Source organism: Microcaecilia unicolor, chromosome 9 (genome assembly GCF_901765095.1).
Source record: "Microcaecilia unicolor chromosome 9, aMicUni1.1, whole genome shotgun sequence".
Classification (NCBI taxonomy): domain Eukaryota; kingdom Metazoa; phylum Chordata; class Amphibia; order Gymnophiona; family Siphonopidae; genus Microcaecilia; species Microcaecilia unicolor.
The window spans coordinates 4,680,784-4,703,342 of record NC_044039.1 but is presented as its reverse complement, the minus strand read 5'-3'; the positions used below and the strand labels follow the sequence as shown (position 1 = coordinate 4,703,342).

Sequence of the window (22,559 nt, the reverse complement as noted above, 5' to 3'; positions counted from 1 at the left end):
TTTTAAAAGCAAATTAAAAACTCACTTCTATCAATTGGCTTTTGGGCCATAATGCTGTAGGGGTTCCAGGGGCAGGTTTTGAGTGTCTGCGTTCGGCGCCTAACCCTTACCGTTCAGTGAATCCAGACTGCCCCAATTTGACTGCTCCTATCGGACCGACCGTTCACTTGTCTATTAGATTGCAAGCTCTTTGAGCAGGGACTGTCTCTCTTTGTTAAATTGTACAGCGCTGCGTAACCCTAGTAGCGCTCTAGAAATGTTAAGTAGTAGTAGTACTTGGCTCACTTTCCCCCCTTAGTGTGAAGAGGTTCAGTCTTTGGTAACCAGAGCTGATACTGTGATGTCATAATGCCTCATTCCACCAATGTCTAAGAGCCAACCTCATCAGTGATGTCACAATGGCTTGATTGTCCTATACTTGCTATACTTGTCTTTGCTTAAAGCCCACCTCTTCAATGCTGCGTTCGGCACCTAACCCTTACCGTTCAGTGAATCCAGACTGCCCCAATTTGACTGCCCCTATCGGACCGACCGTTCACTTGTCTATTAGATTGTAAGCTCTTTGAGCAGGGACTGTCTCTCTTTGTTAAATTGTACAGTGCTGCGTAACCCTAGTAGCACTCTAGAAATGTTAAGTAGTAGTACTTGGCTCACTTTCCCCCCTTAGTGTGAAGAGGTTCAGTCTTTGGTAACCAGAGCTGATACTGTGATGTCATAATGCCTCATTCCACCAATGCCTAAGAGCCAACCTCATCAGTGATGTCACAATGGCTTGATTGTCCTATATTTGTCTCACTCTTATCTATTAGATTGTAAGCTCTTTGAGCAGGGACTGTCTCTCTTTGTTAAATTGTACAGCGCTGCGTAACCCTAGTAGCGCTCTAGAAATGTTAAGTAGTAGTAGTACTTGGCTCACTTTCCCCCCTTAGTGTGAAGAGGTTCAGTCTTTGGTAACCAGAGCTGAGCTTGTGATGTCATAATGCCTCATTCCACCAATGCCTAAGAGCCAACCTCATCAGTGATGTCACAATGGCTCGACTGTCCTATACTTGGCCCCCCCTTAGTGTGAAGAGTTTCAGTCTCTGGTATCCAGAGCTGAGATTTTGATGTCATAATGCCTCATTCCACCAATGTCTAAGAGTCAACCTCATCAGTGATGTCACAATGGCTCAACTGTCCTATACTTGGCCCACTTCCCCCCTTAGTGTGAAGAGTTTCAGTCTCTGGTATCCAGAGCTGAGATTGTGATGTCATAATGCCTCATTCTACCAATGTCTAAGAGTCAACCTCATCAGTGATGTCACAATGGCTCAACTGTCCTATACTTGCTATACTTGTCTTTGCTTAAAGCCCACCTCTTCAATGCTGCGTTCGGCACCTAACCCTTACCGTTCAGTGAATCCAGACTGCCCCAATTTGACTGCCCCTATCGGACCGACCGTTCACTTGTCTATTAGATTGTAAGCTCTTTGAGCAGGGACTGTCTCTCTTTGTTAAATTGTACAGCGCTGCGTAACCCTAGTAGCGCTCTAGAAATGTTAAGTCGTAGTAGTAGTATTTATTTTATTTTTAATTTTATTGTTACTGTATCTAGTTAAATAGTTTATGTTTCTTTAGTTTCAGTGTAACTTTTCTTTCTTATCAATGAATGGTGTTCCTTTATTTACTTTAATTTTATTTAATATTATTTATGCTTCATTTCATTGCATCTTATTTGCTTATTATTCTATTGTAAACTGCTCTGATCTTAAGTAACAGCTTTAATAAACATAAACATTTAACCCAGCAGGAGCTTCTGCTGCTCAGTTACTCTTTTGAATATTGATCCATTAAATGTGAAACAGAGACTCAGGTACCTGCCAACTTCAGGCAAATGCCACAGAGCTGGATGGGAGGGATACCAAAGAAACTACAATAGTAGAAATCAAAGGGACTATCAGGCTTATTTTCGAAAGACAAGGACACCCATCTTTCGATACAAATCGGAAGATGGGCGTCCTTCTCCCAGGGTCACCCAAATCGGCATAATTGAAAGCCGATTTTGGGCGTCCCCAACTGCTTTCTGTCACGGGGATGACCAAAGTTCCCGGGGGCGTAGCGAAGGCGGGACCTGGGCATGGCTAACACATGGGCGTCCTCGACCTATAATCGAAAACAAAAGGGCGTCCCTGACGAGCACTTGGACGACGTTACTTGGTCCTTTTTTTTGTTACGACCAAACCACGAAAAGGTGCCCAAACTGACCAGATAACCACCGCAGGGAATTGGGGATGACCTCCCCTTATTCCCCCAGTGGTCACTAACCCCCTCCCATCCTCAAAAAAAATAGTTTAAAAATGTTCTTCCTGATTTTTTGTAATTTATTATGGTCTGAGCACATTTAAAACACTTCATAATATTTATAGCATTTTAAAGTGCATATATAAAAAAAAAATATTATTTTGAATCCAAGTTTATTATAGTGAGTAAAAATATTTTGTGCCAGCCTCAAATGTCATATTCAGGTCCATCGAAGCAGTATGCAGGTACCTGGAGCAGTTTTAGTGAGTGCAGTGCAATTCAGGCAGGCGGACCCAGGCCCATCCCCCCCCCCCCCCCCCCCCCCACACACCTGTTATACTTGTGGTGGTAATTATGAACCCTCCAAAACCCACCACAAACCCACTGTATCCACATCTAGGTGCTCTTCACCCGTAGGGGCTATGGTAGTGGTATACAGTTGTGGGTAGTGGGTTTTGGGGGGGGGGTTGGGGGGCTCAGCACACAAGGTAAGGGAGCTATGTACCTGGGAGCTTTTTATGAAGTCCATTGCAGTGCCCCCTAGGGTGCCCGGTTGGTGTCCTGGCATGCCAGGGGGACCAGTGCACTACGAATGCTGGCTCCTCCCATGACCAAAGGGCTTGCATTTGGTCGATTCTGAGATGGGCGTCCTTAGTTTCCCTTATCGCCGAAAATCAGAAATGACCAAGTCTAAGGACGACCATCTCTAGGGACGACCTAAATGTCAAGATTTGGGCGCCTCCGACCGTATTATCGAAAGGAAAGGTGGACGGCCATCTTGTTTCGATAATACGGGGTTCCCCGCCCCTTCACGGTGCCATCCTGCGAGGACGGCCCCAGGAAAACTTGGGCGCCCCGTTCGATTATGCCCCTCTATGTGTCCTTCCAATTCAGAGCAACACAAGTAAAGCACATTAAGGAACAGCGAAGGCAACATGAGTTATCTCATTCTTTTTTAAGCATTGCAGACCTCTTTGGTGTTCGTAGCAGCTGGATCCAAAGTCAATAACTTTCAACGCAACTTGACCCTTCTGGGAGAGTAAAATGTTTTCCTGGAAAAAGAAAAAAAAAAGAGAGGAAGAAATTTGTAAAACACCACATGGAAAAAGATAACTGATGCTCCAGCCATTGCACAAGAGGGAGAACTCGACAGAAGCCTGCAATCACTCAAGGCGTAACCTGCCAGTGACAGTCACCTCTAGACATCACTGCCACAAGAGGGCGACAGAGCACAAACATAACCCTCTTGTTTACTACGCTGTGCTAGCGCCTGTTGTGCGCTAATACCAACACATTGTCACCCAGCTTAGTAATCAGGGGGGGGGATAGACTTAAAGGAGACAAAAATGTAGACCACTCTGCTTGCTATAAGCACATAAGCACCGCCATATTGGGAAAAGACCAAGGGTCCATCAAGCCCAGCATCCTGTCTCCGACAGCGGTCAATCCAGGCTTCAAGAACCCGGCAACCCCCCCCCCCCCCCCCCCCCCCCCCCCCCCCCCCCCCCCCCCCCCCCCCCCCCCTCCAAAAAAAAAAAAAATTTTTTTTTAAATGTTTTTAATAATGTTCAATGGACTTTTCCTTCAGGAATCTGTCCAAACCCCCTTTAAACTCTGTAAGGCCAGCTGCTGCCACCACATTCTCCGGCAACGAGTTCCAGAGTCCAACTACACGCTGAGTAAAGAAAAACGTTCTCCTATTTGTTTTAAATCTACCATATTCTAGCTTCATCTTGTGCCCCCTGGTTCTATTATTGTTTGAAAGTGTAAACAAACGCTTCACATCTGTCCGCTCTACTCCGCTCATTATCTTGTAGACTTCTATCATATCACCCCTCAGCCGCCTTTTCTCCAAGCTGAAGAGCCCTAACCTTCTCAGCCTTTCCTCATAGGGAAGTCATTCCATCCCTTTTATCATTTTTGTCGCCCTTCTCTGCACCTTCTCCAATTCCTTTATATCTTTTTTGAGATGCGGCGACCAGACTTGGACACAATATTCGAGGTGCGGTCGCACCATGGAGCGATAGACTCCCAGATCCCTTTCTAGGTCTGTAACTCCTAACGTGGAACCTTGCATGACATAGCTGTAATTCACTTGCATCACTTTGCACTTGTCAACACTGACCTTCATTGGCCACTTGGACGCCCAATCCCCCAGTCTCGCGAGGTTCTCCTGTAATCTTTCACACTCCTCCAGCGACTTGATGACCCTGAATAACTTTGTGTCATCTGTGAATTTAATTACCTCACTAGTTACTCCCATCTCTAGGCCATTTATAAATATGTTAAAAATCAGCGGTCCCAGCACAGACCCCTGAGGGACCCCACTAACTACCCTTCTCCATTGAGAATACTGACCATTCAATCCTACCCTCTGCTTCCTATCATATTAATATAATCATTATGAGCCCCTCTCTTGGTATGGCTTTTCCTTAACACCTGGGACGATGGCGATATGTTTTCCAAGTGTCTTTTACTTAAACACACCCCTTATTTTCAGTCAAAGTGAATCAGGAAGAGAGCCATGTGCAAATATCGCACTGATACATTAAATACAACAGCAAGGAGAGCTGAAAATTGGGAGAATAAAGCGAAGTTACTTATCTGTAGCAGGTATTTTCAGAGGACAGCAGGGCTTATATTCTCACAAGCGGATAACGCAGCGCAGCACTGCCCAGTCCGGGCTTTATGACAAGCCAAAAGAGCTTTTGTGGAGCGTAGCGCATGCATGGGTGCTTTCCCACCCACCGCTCAGGCACAGTTACTTACCGCAGTTCTTTTTCTTACCGTGGTGAGAAGACTGTGTTTGCGACTTCTCTTCACGTCCGGTCTGTTTTTTGTGCCTTTCGGTGTGTTTTCAATGTTTTGTTTTTTTTTCACTGTACCTTTTCAGGCGTTTGTTTTTTCCTCTCTTCTCGTATCTTTTTAGTTTAATTTGTCCAATTTTTCCTTTATTTTCCGTCCACTAGGCCGCGTTTAGGCCTGGTCTCTGGTCGGGTCTTTCCCGTCTTTTTTCCCTGGTGCCTTGCTCTTTTCAGGCGCCGTCGCGTCTTTTCATTTAGCATCAGAAGTTCTTCCGTCCATGTTCTCTAAAGCTCCCAATGGCTTTAAGAGCTGTACCTGGTGCAATCAGACGATCTCTGGCACAGACACCCATTCTTGGGCCCGACCATAGCCTTGCTGTGTTCTTTGTCTTCGTGTGATGAAAAGGACTCAACTGTCCCTTCATCCCAGCCCCCCATTCCCATTCCTTATTCCCCAGTTTTTTTTACTCTTTCCTCTCTCCCCCCCCTGCCAGCTAATCTCTCCTTACTTTCCACCCCCCGATATTCAGGCTCTTTCTACCGCCATGCCCCAACATCCAGCATTTTCTCTCTCTCTCTACCCCTGCCATCCACCATTGCCCCTGTCTCTGCTTCTGGCATGCAGCAATGCCACTGTCTCTCCCTCCACACCAGCATCTCTCTCTCTCCTTCCTATGCATGATTGCTCTCCTTTCTCTCTCTATCCCACCCAGCACTGCCTTTCTTTCTCTCTCCTCCCATCTCTCCCTTCTCTCTTATGCAGTAAGCACCTATCTCTCTCTCTCTCCCCCACCCATCATTTACTGTCTCTCTCCCATCCCTCATTCAGTATTGCCTCTGTCTCTCTCTCTTCCATCCCAGCCATCTCTTGCACCAGTCCACCTCTGTCTCTTTCTCACCCCAATCAAGTATTGCCGTTATTTTGAGTCTCTCCAGTCCAACGTTCCTTCCCTCATCTATAACCCTTTTACCTCTCTCACCCCTCTGTCTTAGGGTTCCCATATTTTGTCCCCCAAAAAGGAGGACACATGCCCCACCACACACCCCACCCCACCCCCTTTCACGCCCTCGCTCCGCCCCTGTCACATTTTCCTCTCCCCCTGTCACACACCCCGTCACCCCCCCTCCCCGTCACCCCCATCTAGTGACCTATTCAGGGCAGGAAAGAGCCCCCTCTTTCCTGCCCGGAGCGCTGCCACTGAGAGTTGAAGTCTTGTGAGGTCACTTCAACTCTTGGCGGCCATTTTGAATTGGCGCCGCAATCAGCAACAGGAAGGAAGCATGCAGGGCAGCGCTCCGGGCAGGAAAGAGGGGGCTCTTTCCTGCCCCTAAAGGCGGAAGAGGTCACTAGACCACCAGGGCAGTAGTAGGTAAGGGGAGGGGAGGGCTAGTAATCTGCCCGTTTATCCTATGGACACACGGGCAAATTGGCAAAACCCGCCCGGTTGCCCAGACATGTCCTCAAAAAGAGGACATGTCCGGGCAAATCCGGACATATCCTACTCTGTCTCTCCCCTTCCCACCCCCCATCATGCAGTATCTTTCCTTTCTCTTGGTGCCTTCTCCATTCGGTGAGACCCTGACTCTACATACTGCTACTTTCTCTGGCACTTCCACCCCCTCAAATATAAACCTCCTTGGTCCTCTCTCTCTCGCTCTCTGAGGGGGTGGAGCTTCCTGAGGAAGTAGCGCATGCCGCGCGTCTTTAACTTTCCTGTCAGGAACCTTGAAAGAAAGCAAAGGTTTCTACAGAGCTCCTCCCAGCCCAGCCCCTTCACTTGATTGATGTGACCAGACCACCACCAGGGTTCAAAAGGAGCTGCAAGGAAGAGAGGGGGTGTTAAAGTCAGCACAAGTGAAAATACTGGCAGCCACCGTCAGTGGGGGAGGGGTCTCAAGGCTTCTATTACATTAAAGGTGGGAGGCAAGGCAACACACGCTTACTCTCTCACTTTAGTACCACCGCCCTACGGAAGAAGCACCAAGAGAAAGGAAAGGTGCTGCATGGTGGAGGATGGGTAGGGGAGAGAGAGGGAGTGAAGAAGCCTGGCAATTCTTTTCAATCCCTACCCTGTGGTCCGACATCCTTTCCCATGCTCTGCCCGCCCCCTCTCTGCAATCCTCTGCCTTTTAGCAGCGGATGTCGACAATCAAAGCAGCCTTCCCTTCAGCCAGCCCCAGAAGGTTTTCCTCAGTAGAGCCCCACCTCAGGAACAGGACGTTACACAGAGGGAAAGCTTCTAGGGCTGGCAGGATGGATAGGAGGCTGCTTTGATCTCCATCCCTGCTAAAAGTCAGAGGATTGCAGTGCTGGGGGTGGGCACAGGAAGGTTTCAGAAACCAGATCGCGAGAGGGAAGGGAGAGAAGTGCCGGAGTGCATGTGGAGGAGGGGTTGCTTGCCGGCAAAGCAACTAGCGATACCTGAGGCATGGGTGCAGGGGGCCTGAGCAGTGAATGGGGGGCCTGGGCCCCACGTAACTATGCCCCTGTTTTAAACAACTTCCATGCCTGATTTAAAGTCCTAACCTTAGCAGCTGATCCTTTTAGCTTCTTTTTAACCATTTTCCTCATTTTTATCACAGTCACACTTTCGAAAATTCAGTGGTGCTACAGAAGATTTCCTTTGTGACCACTCCAGATATCAGCTCAAATTTGATCATGTCATGATCACTGTTTTCTCAGCAGAGCCAACACCATTACCTCTCGTACTATGCCCTGCATTCTACTAAGGACTAGATCTAAAATAGCTCCCCCCCCCCCCCCACTTGTCGGTTCCCGGACCAGTTGCTCCAAGAAGCAGTCATCTATTACGCCTAGGAATATTTACCTCCCTAGCACTCCCTGATGTAACATTTATCCAGTCAATAATCACCCATTATTATACTGTTGCCCAATCTGCCAGCTTTTCTAATTTCTGCAAACATTTCTTCATTTGTCTGTTCGTTCTGTCTTGGCGGATGGTAGTAGAGCCCTACCAGAATACTCCTTCCCTTCACACATGGAATTTCTATCCATAAGGATTCTAAGCTGCAATTTGTTTCATACAGAATGTTTATTTTGTTTGACTCAATTCTCTCTTTAAAATATAGCGCACCCCCCCCCCCCAATTTGATCCATTCCAGTCTCCTTCTGCCTGTAGACGAGCATAACCCAACAATCTGGAGTGCATGACTGTGTCAACGGGACTGCAACTGAAGTGAGCCCTAGCAAATTATGGCTATTCAACAGGATGATGCACCTGCCACCACAGTACCCTCAGGAAGGCACTGCTTGAGACATAGCACAGTAAAAAAAAATGTAGGTCCCACACGGTGTTTCTGTCAGGTTTATGTGAGAGCGCAAGTTGGAAGACCAGCACACAGCGGGGCACACAAGACACTGAACTCACAGGTTTCAGGTCACAGTGGATGATTCTTTCTCGATACAGCAGTTGTAAGCACTTCAGTATTGAGTAGGTGAATCTGCGAACCAGCGCTAGGCTGAAACCCTGGAAGTTGTTCTTTTTGATCAATTCATACAGATTTAAGCTGCAGAAACACAGGAAGAAAGAGAGAGACAGAGAGAGAGAGAGAGAGCTGTTAGCATTTCAAAGATCTCGGGAGTTTAACCCAGAACTGTGTGAGCAAGAAAATACTGCAGAAGGGGGTCTTTGCATTCCTGGAAGTTAACATTCCTTCATTTCTTTATAAAATTTCTACTCCACCTTATGTGGTAACAATAAATACATCTTTACAGCGATCATTTTCTTTTCATTTTAAAGGATTATACTGACTTTCTGTGGTACAACCACATTGGTTTACATATTCTATGCAGTTACTTTCTCTGTCCCTACTGGGCTCACAATCTGTTTGTGTACCTGGGGCAATGGTGGTTAAGTGACTTGCCCAGGATCACAGGGAGCTGCAGTGGGAATTGAACCCAGTTCCCCAGGATCAGGGTCAGCTGCACTAACCACTAGGCTACTCCTCCATTAACAGCATTCTGTGTAGAATCTCAAATAGGGAAAGGGAAATGGGACTTGATATACCACCTTTTTGTGGTTTTTGCAACTACATTCAAAGCAGTTTACATAGTATACACAGGTACTTATCTGTACCTGGGGCAATGGAGGTTAAGTGACTTGCCCAGAATCACAGGGAGCTGCAGTGGGAATTGAACCCAGTTCCCCAGGATCAAGGTCCGCTGCATTAGCCACTAGGCTACCCCCTTCCCCAGTGGGAATTGAACCCAGGTCCCCAGGTTCTCAGGCCACCACAGTAACCATTAGACTATTCCTCCACACATTTTTATTTTTATTGAAAATAAGGTACAATGTTAAAAAAAAAAGCCACATCATGTCAGTGTCAGCTAAGAACAGCACTTACAGCTGGGTAGAAAACAACAATTTAAGCAGTGTTGCCAGGTGGGCGGTTTTACCGCCCAATTGGGCAGTTTTCCGCGACCCGCCGCGGGAAATTTTTGCCCGCGGCGGGTCGCGGTTTTTTGGGCTTCTTTTTTTTCTTTTCCGCGGTTTTTCGGGCGGTTTTTTCGGCTGCGGGGGGCGAGGTTAGTGACGTTTTGGGCGGGGTTAGTGACGTGTTGGGCGGGGCCGGTGACGGCGGGGGCGGGGTTGATGACGGCGGGGGCGGGGGTGATGACGCGGGGGTGGGGGTGTCAGGGGTGGGGTTTGAGTTTGGGCGGGTTTTGGGCTGGATTTGGGCTCGTTTGGGTGGGAAAAAAATTTTCCACCTGGCAACACTGAATTTAAGTATCTTTTATTTTATGTACCCCATCCCCCACTCCCCCTTCAACTCTGTCCCTCCCTCTGTGCTTTACCTTCAAGTGAGTGAGCAATTAACTACCACATCCCAGTTCGGTGTGGTCAATTACACCCAAACCAGGAATATAAACAGCAGGCAAAGCAATAACAGAAAATGGGCACCAGGGGTTGTTAGGTTACTTATGGATTCACATTGAGAACCCAACTACAAGCCCTAGGGCAGCAATGGCGAACCTATGGCACGCATGCCAGAGAGAGCAAGCAGAGCCCTCTCTGTTGGCACGCGCGCCGTCGCCTCACCCACCGGAAGTTCATTCCCTCCTCCCTTCGAGTTCCAGGCCCCCCCTCCAAATTTTAAAAGTCATCTATTTTACCTTGTCGGTGCTTAGTTCCGTTTTCCCTTCTCTCTCTCAGCTCTGGTCCCGCCCTCATTTCCTGTTTCCTGCATGCTTTTTACCGCTGCTGCCGCCCTAACCCCGACGAGGTAAGATAGATGACTTTTAAAATTTGGAGGGAGGGGGCCTGGAACTGGAAGGGAGGGAGGAGGGACCCTGGAACTGGGAAGGAGGGCCCTGGAACTCAGAGGCAGAGGGAGGGAGGGGAGCCTGGAACTCGGAGGCGGAGGGAGGGGGACAGGGGGGAGAGGGAGGGGAGAATGCACCACCTGTTAAATTGCCCTGTTGGCACTTTGCGATAAATAATTAGATTTTGGGTTGCTGTTTGGGCACTCGGTCTCTGAAAGGTTCGCCATCACTGCCCTAGGGGGTATAGCCAATCAAAGTGACTCCCATATTGCCTGACATCTTTTTAATCTTGCAAGCTGACTGCGACCCACTCGCAAATATTCCATTACCTTCATGGTATATAACAAACTATACCACTGAGTCAAATTGGGGAGGGGGGGGGGCCTCCAATTCTCTCCAATTGATAAAAACGGCCTTGCAGGCCAATCTGAACATTTTTTGTGGTAAAACAGGGGACTTTCATGCTTGTGATTTGTAATGTTGCTTGATGACACATTTTCCCTGTTTGGCCAGCAGGTGGTGTCTGTCTGCCGCACTACAGCTGTTTACCTTCCCCCAAGAAAACCCAAGGAGATCAGAATGAGAACAGGAGACGGCATTTGCGCAAACGGTTGGGGGTTGGTTCTGGGAGTCTATTTTTTATAAAGGCACAAAAGTGCCTATATAACTTTATAATCTAGGCATAAAAATAGGCATCTCTGTGGACTTCTGACATCAGCATCGGATATAAAAGTCAAGCCCAAAGTGGTCTCTGCTTCAATTAATCTTCATCATTTAGCCCATTTTGAGATCTGATTCTTTTTCCTAGTGTTCTCTGCCTGATAAAATTAGGGGGATTTCATCACTCTGCTCAGTGTGCGGCGGCGGCTAAGAAAGCAAATAGAATGTTAGGTATTATTAGGAAAGGAATGGAAAACAAAAATGAGGACGTTATAATGCCTTTGTATCGCGTCTCCAATTGTGTTCAATTCTGGTCGCCGCATCTCAAAAAAGATATAGTGGAATTAGAAAAGGTGCAGAGAAGGGCGACGAAAATGAGAAAGGGGATGGGACGATTTCCTTATGAGGAAAGGCTAAAGCGGCTGGAGCTCTTCAGCTTGGGCAAAAGACGCGAGAGGAGAGATTTGATAGAAGTCTATAAAACGAGTGCAGTGGAACGGGTAGACTCTCTACCGCCCCCTTCCAACTCAGACTATAAATACCTGAGCAGGGGGTGTGATCTCTAAGCTCCGCCACGCAAGAAAACCTCCTCTGGTGTCCAGAACTCTTTCCAACCTCGAAAGTCAGCAGCAAGACCCCTGGGCTGCCACCACCAAACATGCATGGAAACTGAGCATGTGCAGGGAGGCCCGGTGCTGGCACTGCCGCTTGGAAGCAGTTCTGGCCGCTGGAGGTGGTAGTCTTCAGCTGGTTGGGCTTGATGATCCCCGCCAGTCACATCATGAGTGCATCAATTTTGGGTGCGCCTGCTCCCAATCTGCTAATCGTATACTGTCAGAGTGGAACCACCAGGCTCATATCAAAAGAGTTTCAAAAGCAATCAAGGTAATAAATATAAATGAAAGAAAACAGAGAAAAGAAAATAAGATGATACCTTTTTTATCGGACTTTTTAAAAAAAAACCAGAACAACACAGCAGTTTCAACAAATAACACTTAAACGTGCCATTTAAAACAAAAATCATACCATCACTCTTTGGTACAATATTACAAATAACCTAGGCACTGGAAAATATGCTCAATCCCCACTCCCCCCCCCCCCCAAAAGTAATAATAATAATAGGAACTGCTGACCAAGATTTACTGGACTAACTTAATACATTTTTTGATTAATTTTTGAAGGTAACAACTTCTTCAGAACAGACATTTGTATTATGTTAGTCCAATCAAAAATGTTTCATCTTATTTTCTTTTCTTTTCTGTTTTGTTTCTATTTATTACCTTTAGAAGTGGACTAACATGGCCACCACACCACTTTACCTAATCACTCAACAAACACGTAATTTTTGAAAATCAGGTTGTCACAGAACGCCTAGCACCTGCCTGGGGTTAACCCTGCAGCCACCTGGAGGGTCTGTTCTATTAGATTGTAAGCTCTTTGAGCAGGGACTGTCTTTCTTCTATGTTTGTGCAGCGCTGCGTACGCCTTGTAGCGCTGTAGAAATGCTAAATAGTAGTAGTAGTAGCACTGCTCAGGCCCACCTGCACCTGGGCATATGTTCTATACTAGCACCCTCCTCCCACCAACTGGGGTTCCACTTGCCTCTGGGCTAGTCTCCCACTCTCAGGTTATTGCCCGATGATTTCTAGGATACTGGGACCACACTCCAGAAGGTCTCACAGCTGCTAGAAAGCACCCACAGACCCAAAATACACAAACCAGGATTCTTAGTCAGTCCAGGACAGCAGAACTAATAAAGCATAGGTTTATTATCACAGAACTTGAACAGTGAATAGAAAAGGGTGAAATCAGCAAACAATAACAGGTAACTGAATATGGATCAACTATAAAACTATCTAAACATTTGTTACTACCTGGGTTGCACTTGGGGATTTCAGGAACTTAACTGTTCACAAACCTTGAAAAGGATCTCAGGTCAGAGATGTTTCTCCTCTGTACCCTCACACTGAGACTAAAGAAAAATCCAGTACCTCCAGGCTAGATTTGAAATCCAGAACCAATTATAGCCCAGAGCACCAGCCTTTGAAAGTATCTGGACAATGGTACTGCAAGTTCTCCTTTTCTCAAGGCTAAATTGGAAAAGAGAAAGTAATCTGTCCTGCAACAGCTTTAAAACTGAGAACAAGTGCCATCTGCTGGCCAATTAAAAGAAATACAATTTCATGAAATTATTTATTTACAGTTCACAGGCCTGAAAGCTCACTGTTTCATCACACAGGTCCTTTGTATTTTATTTTTAATCTGCTCCTCTCAGAGGAAAGAAAAAGAAACCACTAATCATACTGTGCGGAAAGAGACGCGGAACTTGGGAGTGACTGCATGTGATGATCTTAAAGTGGCCAAACAGGTAGCAAAGGAGAAAGCTAGAAGGATTGCCTGGGTGATTAGGCAGAGGAATGGCCAGAAGGAAAAAGGAGGTGATGATACTCCTGTATAAGACTCTGGTGAGATCTCATTTAGAATATTGTGTACAATTTCGGAGACTGACACCTTCAAAAAGATATAAACAGGATGGAGTTGGTCCAGAGGTCAGTTACTAAAATGGTTAGTGGTCTTTGTCATAAAGCGTATAGGGACAGACTTAAAAATCTGAATATGTATACACTGAAAGAAAAGTGGGAGAGGGGAGATTTGATAGAGACATTTAAATACCTCCACATTGCATAAACGCACAGGAAGCCAGTCTCTTTCAATTGAAAGGAAACTCTGGAACGAGAGGGCATAGGATGAAGGGGAAAGGGAAAAGACTCAGAAGTAACCTGAGGAAATACGTCTTCACGGAAAGGGTGGTGAATTTGTGGAATGGTCTTTCCAGTGGAAGTGGTGGAGACAAAAACAGTATCTGAATTCAAGAGAGTTTGGGACAAAGTACGTGGAGGGGCATAATTGAACCAAAACATCTATCTCCATGGGCATTTATCTCCGAGAACGGGTCCGTGAAGGGGCGGACTGAACCGTATTTTCGAAAAAAATAGACGTCCATGTTTTATTCGACAATTTGTGAGCTGGGCGTTTTTGTTTTTCAGTGATAATGGAAAATGAAAGCGCCCAGCTCAAAAACGAATAAATCCAAGGCATTTGTTCGTGGGAGGGGCCAGGAGTCGTAGTGCACTGGTCCCCCTCACATGCCAGGACACCAACCGGGCACCCCCTCAAAACCCACTGCCCACAAGTCTACACCATTACTATAGCCCTAAGGGGTGAAGGGGGGCACCTACATGTGGGTACAGTGGGTTTGGGGGGGTTGGACGACTAATAAGCATTAAGCAGCACAATTGTAACAGGTAGGGGGGATGGGCCTGGGTCCACCTGCCTGAAGTCCACTGCACCCCCTAACAACTGCTCCAGGGACCTGCATACTGCTGCCAGGGAGGTGGGTATGACATTTGAGGGTGAAAATAAAAAGTTGTGAAACATCATGTTTTGTGGTGGGAGGGGGTTAGTGACCACTGGGGGAGTCAGGGGAGGTCATCCCCGATTCCCTCTGGTGGTAATCTGGTCATTTAGGGCACTTTTTGGGGCCTTATTTGTGAAAAAACAGGGTCCAGGAAAAGTGCCCTAAATTCTAGCTACAAACGCATACTTTTTTTCCATTATCGGCGAAAGGCGCCCATCTCTCCTCGGCCGATAACCACGCCCCAGTTCCACCTTTGCCACGCCTCCGACACGCCCCCGTCAACTTTGTACGCTTCCGCGATGGAGTGCAGTTGAAAACGTCCAAAATCGGCTTTCCATTATACCGATTTATTCGTTTTTGTGAGATACAACGTCTATCTCCCGATTTGGGTCGAAATCTAGGCGTTTTTCTCTTTCAATTATAAGGTGGATAGGATCTCTAAGGGAGTGATAGGGCGAGTGGGTGGCATGGAGGGGCAGACTGGATAGACCATTCGGTCTTTAGCTGCCTACATTTTTCTCTGTTTCTATCATATTTCCTATACAGTGAAACCTCGGTTTTTGTCGATAATTCGTCCGAAAATAATCAACGAAAACCGAGGCAATTTATTTTAAATTCTTTTAAATGAATAAAAAGACTAATCCTACTATATAAAGCCAACGAGCAAGCTTCCTTCCGCAGATTATTGAAGACCCATCTTTTCGAACAAGTCTACGGAAAAAAACAAAACACATAAAGTCCATACTTACTGTTCACTAATGCATCGTACATTCATCTCAGAACTCCCACTCCCGTATTATCACATCACTCATACCTTTACTCATAGAAAGTTATATACCATATGACTTCATGTCTTTTTATCGCCCCTAAGCTACCATTGTTTCCTTCCAAAGTTGCAATACCTATGTTCCATTATTACATCCCTTAACGACACCTCAATTGTTTCGCTTAACCCTGCATAATATAATCCCTAACTATCTGTAACAAATTGTATTTCCAACATTCAACTCATATTGTAAGCCACACTGAACCCGCAAAAAGGTGGGAAAATGTGGGATACAAATGCAATAAATAAATAAATAAAATAAATAAATGATGCGGCACGTCACACAACGCTTCAGATATTATAACAGGCTGCAACAGCGCCAACAAGCTACTAAGGGCAAATCAGCGCCCCGATCAAGAGGACTCCAGATTCCCCTGCCCCGCTTACCTCCGCCTACCCCCCAGTGCATGTCCCCAACCAGCAACTACTTACAACGCACCACATCCGCAAATCGCTATCCCGTCCCGCCCTCACAGATCTCCAACACACACCTCCTCCACCAGCCTCTCTCTAACGATCCCACACACTTAAACACACCCACCTCCTGCTACTGCCCTTCAATAACGCTAAACAAATGTAAACAGGAACAAGGGGAAGGGGGGAGTGGCACTAGAAATATCCCACGCCTTCCACACCAACAGCCAGCCAATGCAATTAACGCACATGATGTAAAACACACCCACCTCCTGCGCACGCCCTCAAATCACTAGCAATAAATGAACATTTAACATGGCATTTACCGACGAATTCCGAGGCGACCGACGAAAACCGAGACAAAAATTTTGCGAAAAAGATCGACGATAACCGAAAACGACAAAATCCGACGTCAACGAAAACCGAGGTTTCACTGTATATTAAAGGTAATCTTGTTTACTGAAGAGCTGGAGGATGGGACCTGAAGCTTGAAAATCACCCCTCAGTGTCTGAGAAAAACATACTGGGCACATCTACTGAGTCCTTCTCTATTCCCCTAAAGACATCATTTGGGGAGAAACAAACTGTGCTTAACCTCTACTAAGCCCTCTCTCCTGCCCTGACATACAGCCTGTACAGCTCTTTTACAGAACAGTTTGCATTAAAGGCGCTGTGGACAGCAAGAGTTAATTCTTCCTCTTCACTACAATCTGTAAAACTGCCAAAATGTGCTTTTTCTGGTTCTGTGGGAAAAAGGAGGTTGTGTGAATGGATCTGATTTCTGCTGTACACGGACTGCCTCCTCAGCAGACCCAGAGATTATTTTTCCAGAAAGATGTGAACACTGCACGTGCTCCATGGCCACGAGCCTTAGTCGAACAATGTTGCAGGCATTCCAAGGACCTGGTCTCTGCCTCTAATGGGCCCCAGGGGGGCTCTTGCTTACCTCAGGACAGAGAGTGTATGCAGAAGACTGCACGTCCCCCCACCGAGCTCAGAGAATTTAGTCCTGCAGAGACACGCAGGGTCACATGTGAGAGATGCACTGCGCCCTTCTGAACAGTCCCCACCCCCCCCCCCCCAGCGGTCAAAGCATACGCCGTCTGGGGCAGCAGAATCATCTGCCAGGATCCGAATCAAACTTTAAAGGACTTAAATTAAGATTACATGAAGACAATGAGCCTTTATATCAAACACGCTGCAATTTAAAAAGTTTTTAATTTAAAATGTCATAAAACACTCCAGGCTCCAGAAGTTCTCTTCAGCTCACCCATAACCAACCCCTACACTGCAATTACCTGGGAGCCTTTATATTTAAATCTCCCTAGACGTACACAGCACTGTACACATTACACGCAGGCACTTCCTCTGTCCCTAGTGGGCTCACAATCTAAGTTTTGTCCCTAGGGCAATGGAGGGTCACAAGGAACTGCATTAACCATTAAACTACTCCTCCACTCCCCCTTCCCAAGTCATCACTAGGCAGAGTGCCAGAAACTGCTGCTCTCTCAGAAATCCAGCCCTCATGCGCACACAAGTCTGACCAGCAGATGTCACCACAGCACAATGGCTGGCATTCCCTCTGCCACATCCCCTGCCCTAATGGCTTGAGGTGCAGAAGAGCCCATCTCCAGCATGGCCGCACATGGTGAATGAAGCGAACCCACTTCCGGGTTCCTGGTGGTATTTAGTCTTCCGCTGGGAGTTTTCCTAACACTCAGAGTAAGCGCCAGTATATTTCTGCTGTTAAATACAATTCTGATACAAGGACACAGACAACAGACACAGCTAAACCTGGCTTAAGATTCCCAATTCAAACAAATGGCTCTGGGCCTGCTTCTAGATCAAGTCCCTCCATCAGACCCACAAGGTCAGAGGCCACAGTTGTCCTTCTCACCCTGTGTCCGTTCCGACAGCAGAAGCACAAATCGTTCTTGCTGGGTCCCAGAGGCTGGAAGCATGGCAGTCCTCTTCCGCCTCTTCACCCTGTCAATCTTGCTTTCTTAGGGGGAGAGAGGCGCTGCAGTGTCTCAGGCTCTATCAGTGGCACAGCTATGTGGGGCCACGGGGGCCGGGCCCCCTCAGATTTCCTCTGGGCCCCTGGTTTTGATGCTGGTGTCTGGCACCACTGCGTTGCCTGCCCTGCTCTTTCTTCCCTCTCACATCCCGCACGCTCCTTTTAGTGAGTACATCAGTACATGAGGGGGAAAAGAGAGAGCAGGGCAGGCGATGCGGTGGCGCCGGAGACCGACGCTGGAAAAGGCTTCAGGTGGCGGGGGTTGGAGACCCTCGCGAGCCAAGGTATTTGCTGCAGCAGTGGGTGTGGAGAGGCGAGGTGGTGGCGTGTTGAGATGGCAGGGCGGGGCAGCAGACCAAAATTGCCCCTTCTCCCACCTCGGGCTCTGGCTGCATCCTTCTCTGCTGTCAGGTCCGAAGTGTCACGCTTAGAATCACAAAGTACTGTGATGTCTCATGTGGGGCAAATCACAATACTGCCCCTGGGAAGCTGAGAGGAGGGGTCTGTGCTGTCCCTGTTCTCCGTCTTCCTTGTATCGGGGCAGAATGAGGGTGGGGGCTAAGACAATGAATGAGGTGAGTGGAGGGGACCAGATGGGCAGTTGTTTCTTTTTTTTGCGGGGGGTGGGGGGGATGGGGAGAGAGTAACTGAGAAGATTAGAAGTGCTGTAAGGTATAAATGAGGGGATCACATAACAGGTGTGATTTGAGTGAACTGGCCTTTTTTCCCTGGTCCCAGATCTCCCCCCCACAACCCAGGACTTCCCTTTTCTCTTCCCCCTCCTCCAATCCTTTTCCTTTCCTTCTTCTGTTTCTGCACTCTCTTCCTTTTAAGTCCCCCCTCCCCTTCCCATAGACTACATCTTCCTTCTTCCTTCACAGTACTGGTCATTTTTCCACCCAAAAGAGGGGCCAAGTGAAGTAAATTAGACATATAAGAAATGCCGGAAAAACACCATTTTAAAAGTATATTTAAAATCTACATAACTTAACATGCCAATACATGCACATATCCCGGACTTCTGTTTGGCTGCAACATTGGACAACCTGAATGAAGCACAATTTTTTTGTAATGCAGCCCAACATTGAGAAGAGTTTGACACCTCAGATTCAGTGATACTTTCCTCTCTCTCTCTGGTTCAAGTTGGTTTCCAGGACAGGGAATTTCGCAAACCATGGAACACTGTTAGCTGGACTCTCCCGGGATTCCCTGCTACTGTTTATCTTCCTTTCCCTTCAGGCCCTGCGGGAACACTACCCTCAGCCGTGCCCTGTTACCAGCCAGCCAGCACCAGGGCTTTTTTTGAGCGGGGTACTTGGGGGTACTGAGTACCGGCACCTTTTCCATTGTCTGCTAAAATTGACCTATGGACCCCAAGTTTTAATGAAAGAGCTCAGGCTCTACACACCAATTCTGCCTTACTACTACTACTTAACATTTCTAGAGTGCTACTAAAGGACAGTCCCTGCTCAAAGGAGCTTACAATCTAAAGAACGAAATGTCAAGTTGGGGCAGTCTGGATAGGATACCAGAATCTGCAGCCTGCTGAGGACTCTATGCACAGGAAGAGCCTGGAGAAGCTGTGGAGCCAACACACCATTCTGGTTCCTGGTGATATGAATCCAGCACCAGTGGCGTAGCAAGGGGGGTGGGGGGGTGGTCCACCCCGGGTGTCAGCTCAAGGGGGTGCTCCCTGCCAGCTCCCCCCCCCCCCCCGGTTCAGCACGATGACACCCCCTCCCCCCCTCGGCACATCAACACTCCCAGACCCAGTGCCTACCCTCAGCTCCATCCAACCAGCATGAGGTTGGCAGAAATCCAGGACTGGCCAAAATGTCTCCCTCCTGGAATGGGTAACTTGGCAGCTCGCAGTGCCTAGCACAGACTCTTCTAGGGATACTGGGATGCGCTGTGTGCTGGACAGTGGCATAGCAAGGGGAGCTGCCACCCGGGGCGGTTCGCCGTTGCACCCCCCCCCCCCCAGGTGCAGTATGATGACATCCCCCCCGACCCAGTGCCTACCCTCCTCAACTCTGTCCAACCAGCTCCCACACCCTACCTTTAAAGAAATCTTGGAAGCCGTGGCGAGGCGAGGCGCAGCGCCTCGCGCCTGCATTTAAAAGAATTGTGGATCGTCTCATTGGGCCTTCCCTCACTCTGTCTGTCCCGCCCTCTGCTGACGCAACTTCCTATTTCCGCAAGGGCGGGACAGACAGAGTGAGGGAAGGCCCAATGAGACGATCCACAATTCTTTTACATGCAGGCGCGAGGCGCTGCGCCTCCCCTCGCCATGGCTTTTGAGATTTCTTCAAAGGTAGGGTGTGGGAGCTGGTTGGACAGAGTTGAGGAGGGTAGGCACTGGGTCGGGGGGGGGGGGTGTTGATGTGCCGGGGGGGGAGGTCATCGTGCTGCACCCGGGGGGGGGGGGTGCAACGGCGAACCGCCCCGGGTGGCAGCCCCCCTTGCTATACCACTGTCCAGCACACAGCGCATCCCAGTGTCCCTAGAAGAGTCTGTGCTAGGCACTGCGAGCTGCCAAGTTACCCATTCCAGGAGGGAGACCTTTTGGCTAGTCCTGGATTTCTGCCAACCTCATCCTGGTGCATTATGGGACCTGCAGCACTGATTACATGGGTAGAATTATGGATTACACATTTGATACAGCATTATAAAATGTAGGAACTGTATGAGAAGTGGTCCTCTGCTTGAACTGTTCCTGATATATCACATCTGTAACTGAACTTGAAAACTGAGTCATCGGAGGGTAAATGGGGGGAGGGCTGGGAGCGTAGATGGGAGGAAGAGGGGGGAGGTGAGGTAAGGAATTGTAATAGAGTGAATTAAGTTTTGTATAAGAAGCTTACAGTCGTTGAGATGATCTTGCTGTTATTTTGTTCTTTATGGAAATTAATAAAAAAAAAATATATATATATAAAAAAAGAATCATGGATTACAAATACCAAACACTGGCCAAAAAGTCTCCCTCCTGGAATGGGTAACTTGGCAACTCTGCAGTGCTGTCAGAAACAGTTTTACCTTTAACGCTCAGGAGGGTAATTTTCTTTTTCTTCACAGAACGTAAGAGACTCACGGCCACTTTGTGTGTTGCACTTATGGGACTGTGGCTGGTGCAACACAACCTTGAGCACAAAAGTACCCACGTACTTTATAAATGCCCCATGTGCTAACTACACCCACTTTTTTATGCAGCTGACAATGAGTCCATGCTCTTTACTTACATTCCATGGTTCTCTGCTGCAGTTAAATAAACATTTACCTGCATAAAACCTGTGGGCTATTCAAAGGATTTATGCTCCTAACTTTGAGAGTTATGCTTATAAAATTGATCTCTTTGAAAACTTACTATCGTTGAGTGCATAAAGTTGTACTCAAAATTTCACTAAACCCTTAAATTTAGGAGCATAAGAAGTGGAAGGCAACAGGGGTGGATTTAGGTCAGGAAAAAAAAAAGAATTTAGGAGCTTAGCCATGATTTTCAGCACTAGCTTCATAACTTAGGCAAACAAACTTTTAAGCTCCTAAATTAAGATGAATTTTCAGCTGAAAAGTTATGCTTCTAAGTTTGGTTGAAAACAGGTCATAAGGAGAAATTAGATCTTACCTGCTAATTTGCTTTCCTTTAGTCCCTCCGGACCGGACCAGGATTGGACTGATAGGATTTCTTTTCCTTTCTTGTTTCTTTTTTTACAGCCTCTGGGGGCGTTAAACTCGGGTGTCCCCGAGTCCCTCCCCCCTTCCTCCCCATCTCCCATACGTAGCTGGGAAGGACTACCCTTTGTTTAGAAAGGTGTATGTCTTTGGGAGAGGCAGCCACTATAGAAAGTTAAAACTTATAAGCATTTAAAAGAGCAAGCTAAATCCCCCGGCTTCTAACGAGCAGGCAGCTCTGTGTTATTCGTCGTCGCCGGCTGTTTAATGTAGTCGTCGCCGGCTCCCCTACCTGCAGGAGAGCCTGGATCGTTGGAGAGCCTGGTCGCAGGGTCGCGATGCAGGTGAGCCGGAGCCCTGGATGCACCTGGAGCCTGGACACGAAAGAGGGTGTCCGGGCTCCTCCCTGGGGCTTTTATACCCCGTTTTTCTCTCCTCCTTCTCCCAGCGGGGTGCCCTTTTCACGTCAGGCACGCGAACACCTAGTACCTGTCCTGGGCACCCCGCTGGCCTGAGCGCGCATGCCCCCTCGGTGCACGGCGCCATGTTATCTTCGGCTCCGTGCACCCAAGGGGGCACTGCGCCTCTCTGTTCTATTACACTTCAGCGGAGTTTTTCCCCATTACTTTAACGAGCAGGCAGTTCTGGTTGCTGTTTTGGGTGTCTATATTATCTAGCTGTTTAAAAAAAAAAAAAAAAAAGAGGCAGCAGTAATTTGGAGGAGTTTTCTTGGCTGGTTATTGCTCTTCCCTCCGTTTATTTTGGTCAGTTTTAATTTTAGCGGTTTGTTCGGCGGAGCAGGGCTTCAAAAAAGAAAAAAAAAATTTAGAAGCTCAGCATTTTCTGAATATTGGGCCCTGTGATGTTAGTTTTTATGTTGTTTGAAATGCTTCCTGGAAGCTCCACATAACCCCAGGAAGCAGTTGTATGTAGAAGAAATAATCTGCTTGATCTATACAGTGATGACATCACGCAGATGCTCCCAAAATCCAACCAAATCAAGACTGCGTGATGCAGATTATAGCACAGCTCTGAATGCAGCTGCTCCTGGAGTTTTGTGCAAAGCAGAACTACCAAGCTACCCAGATCCAGGAGTCAGTTTTCCAGTCCTAGATTCATAACATCCCCATCTTGATGCATCATGGGATCGATAACACTGATTTCATGTCATGAAGTACAAATAACCC

General features: G+C 47.5%; 1 protein-coding gene across 1 annotated transcript in view; it reads right to left on the bottom strand.

The window, feature by feature from the left end:
* The window catches only part of DYRK4 (dual specificity tyrosine phosphorylation regulated kinase 4), an 83,455-nt gene that overhangs the window by 20,817 nt on the left and 40,079 nt on the right, over nt 1-22,559 (bottom strand). Inside the window, 2 exon segments of the mRNA XM_030214822.1 lie at nt 3,251-3,332; nt 8,474-8,612. Of these exon segments, the coding sequence (XP_030070682.1) occupies nt 3,251-3,332; nt 8,474-8,612 (221 nt within the window).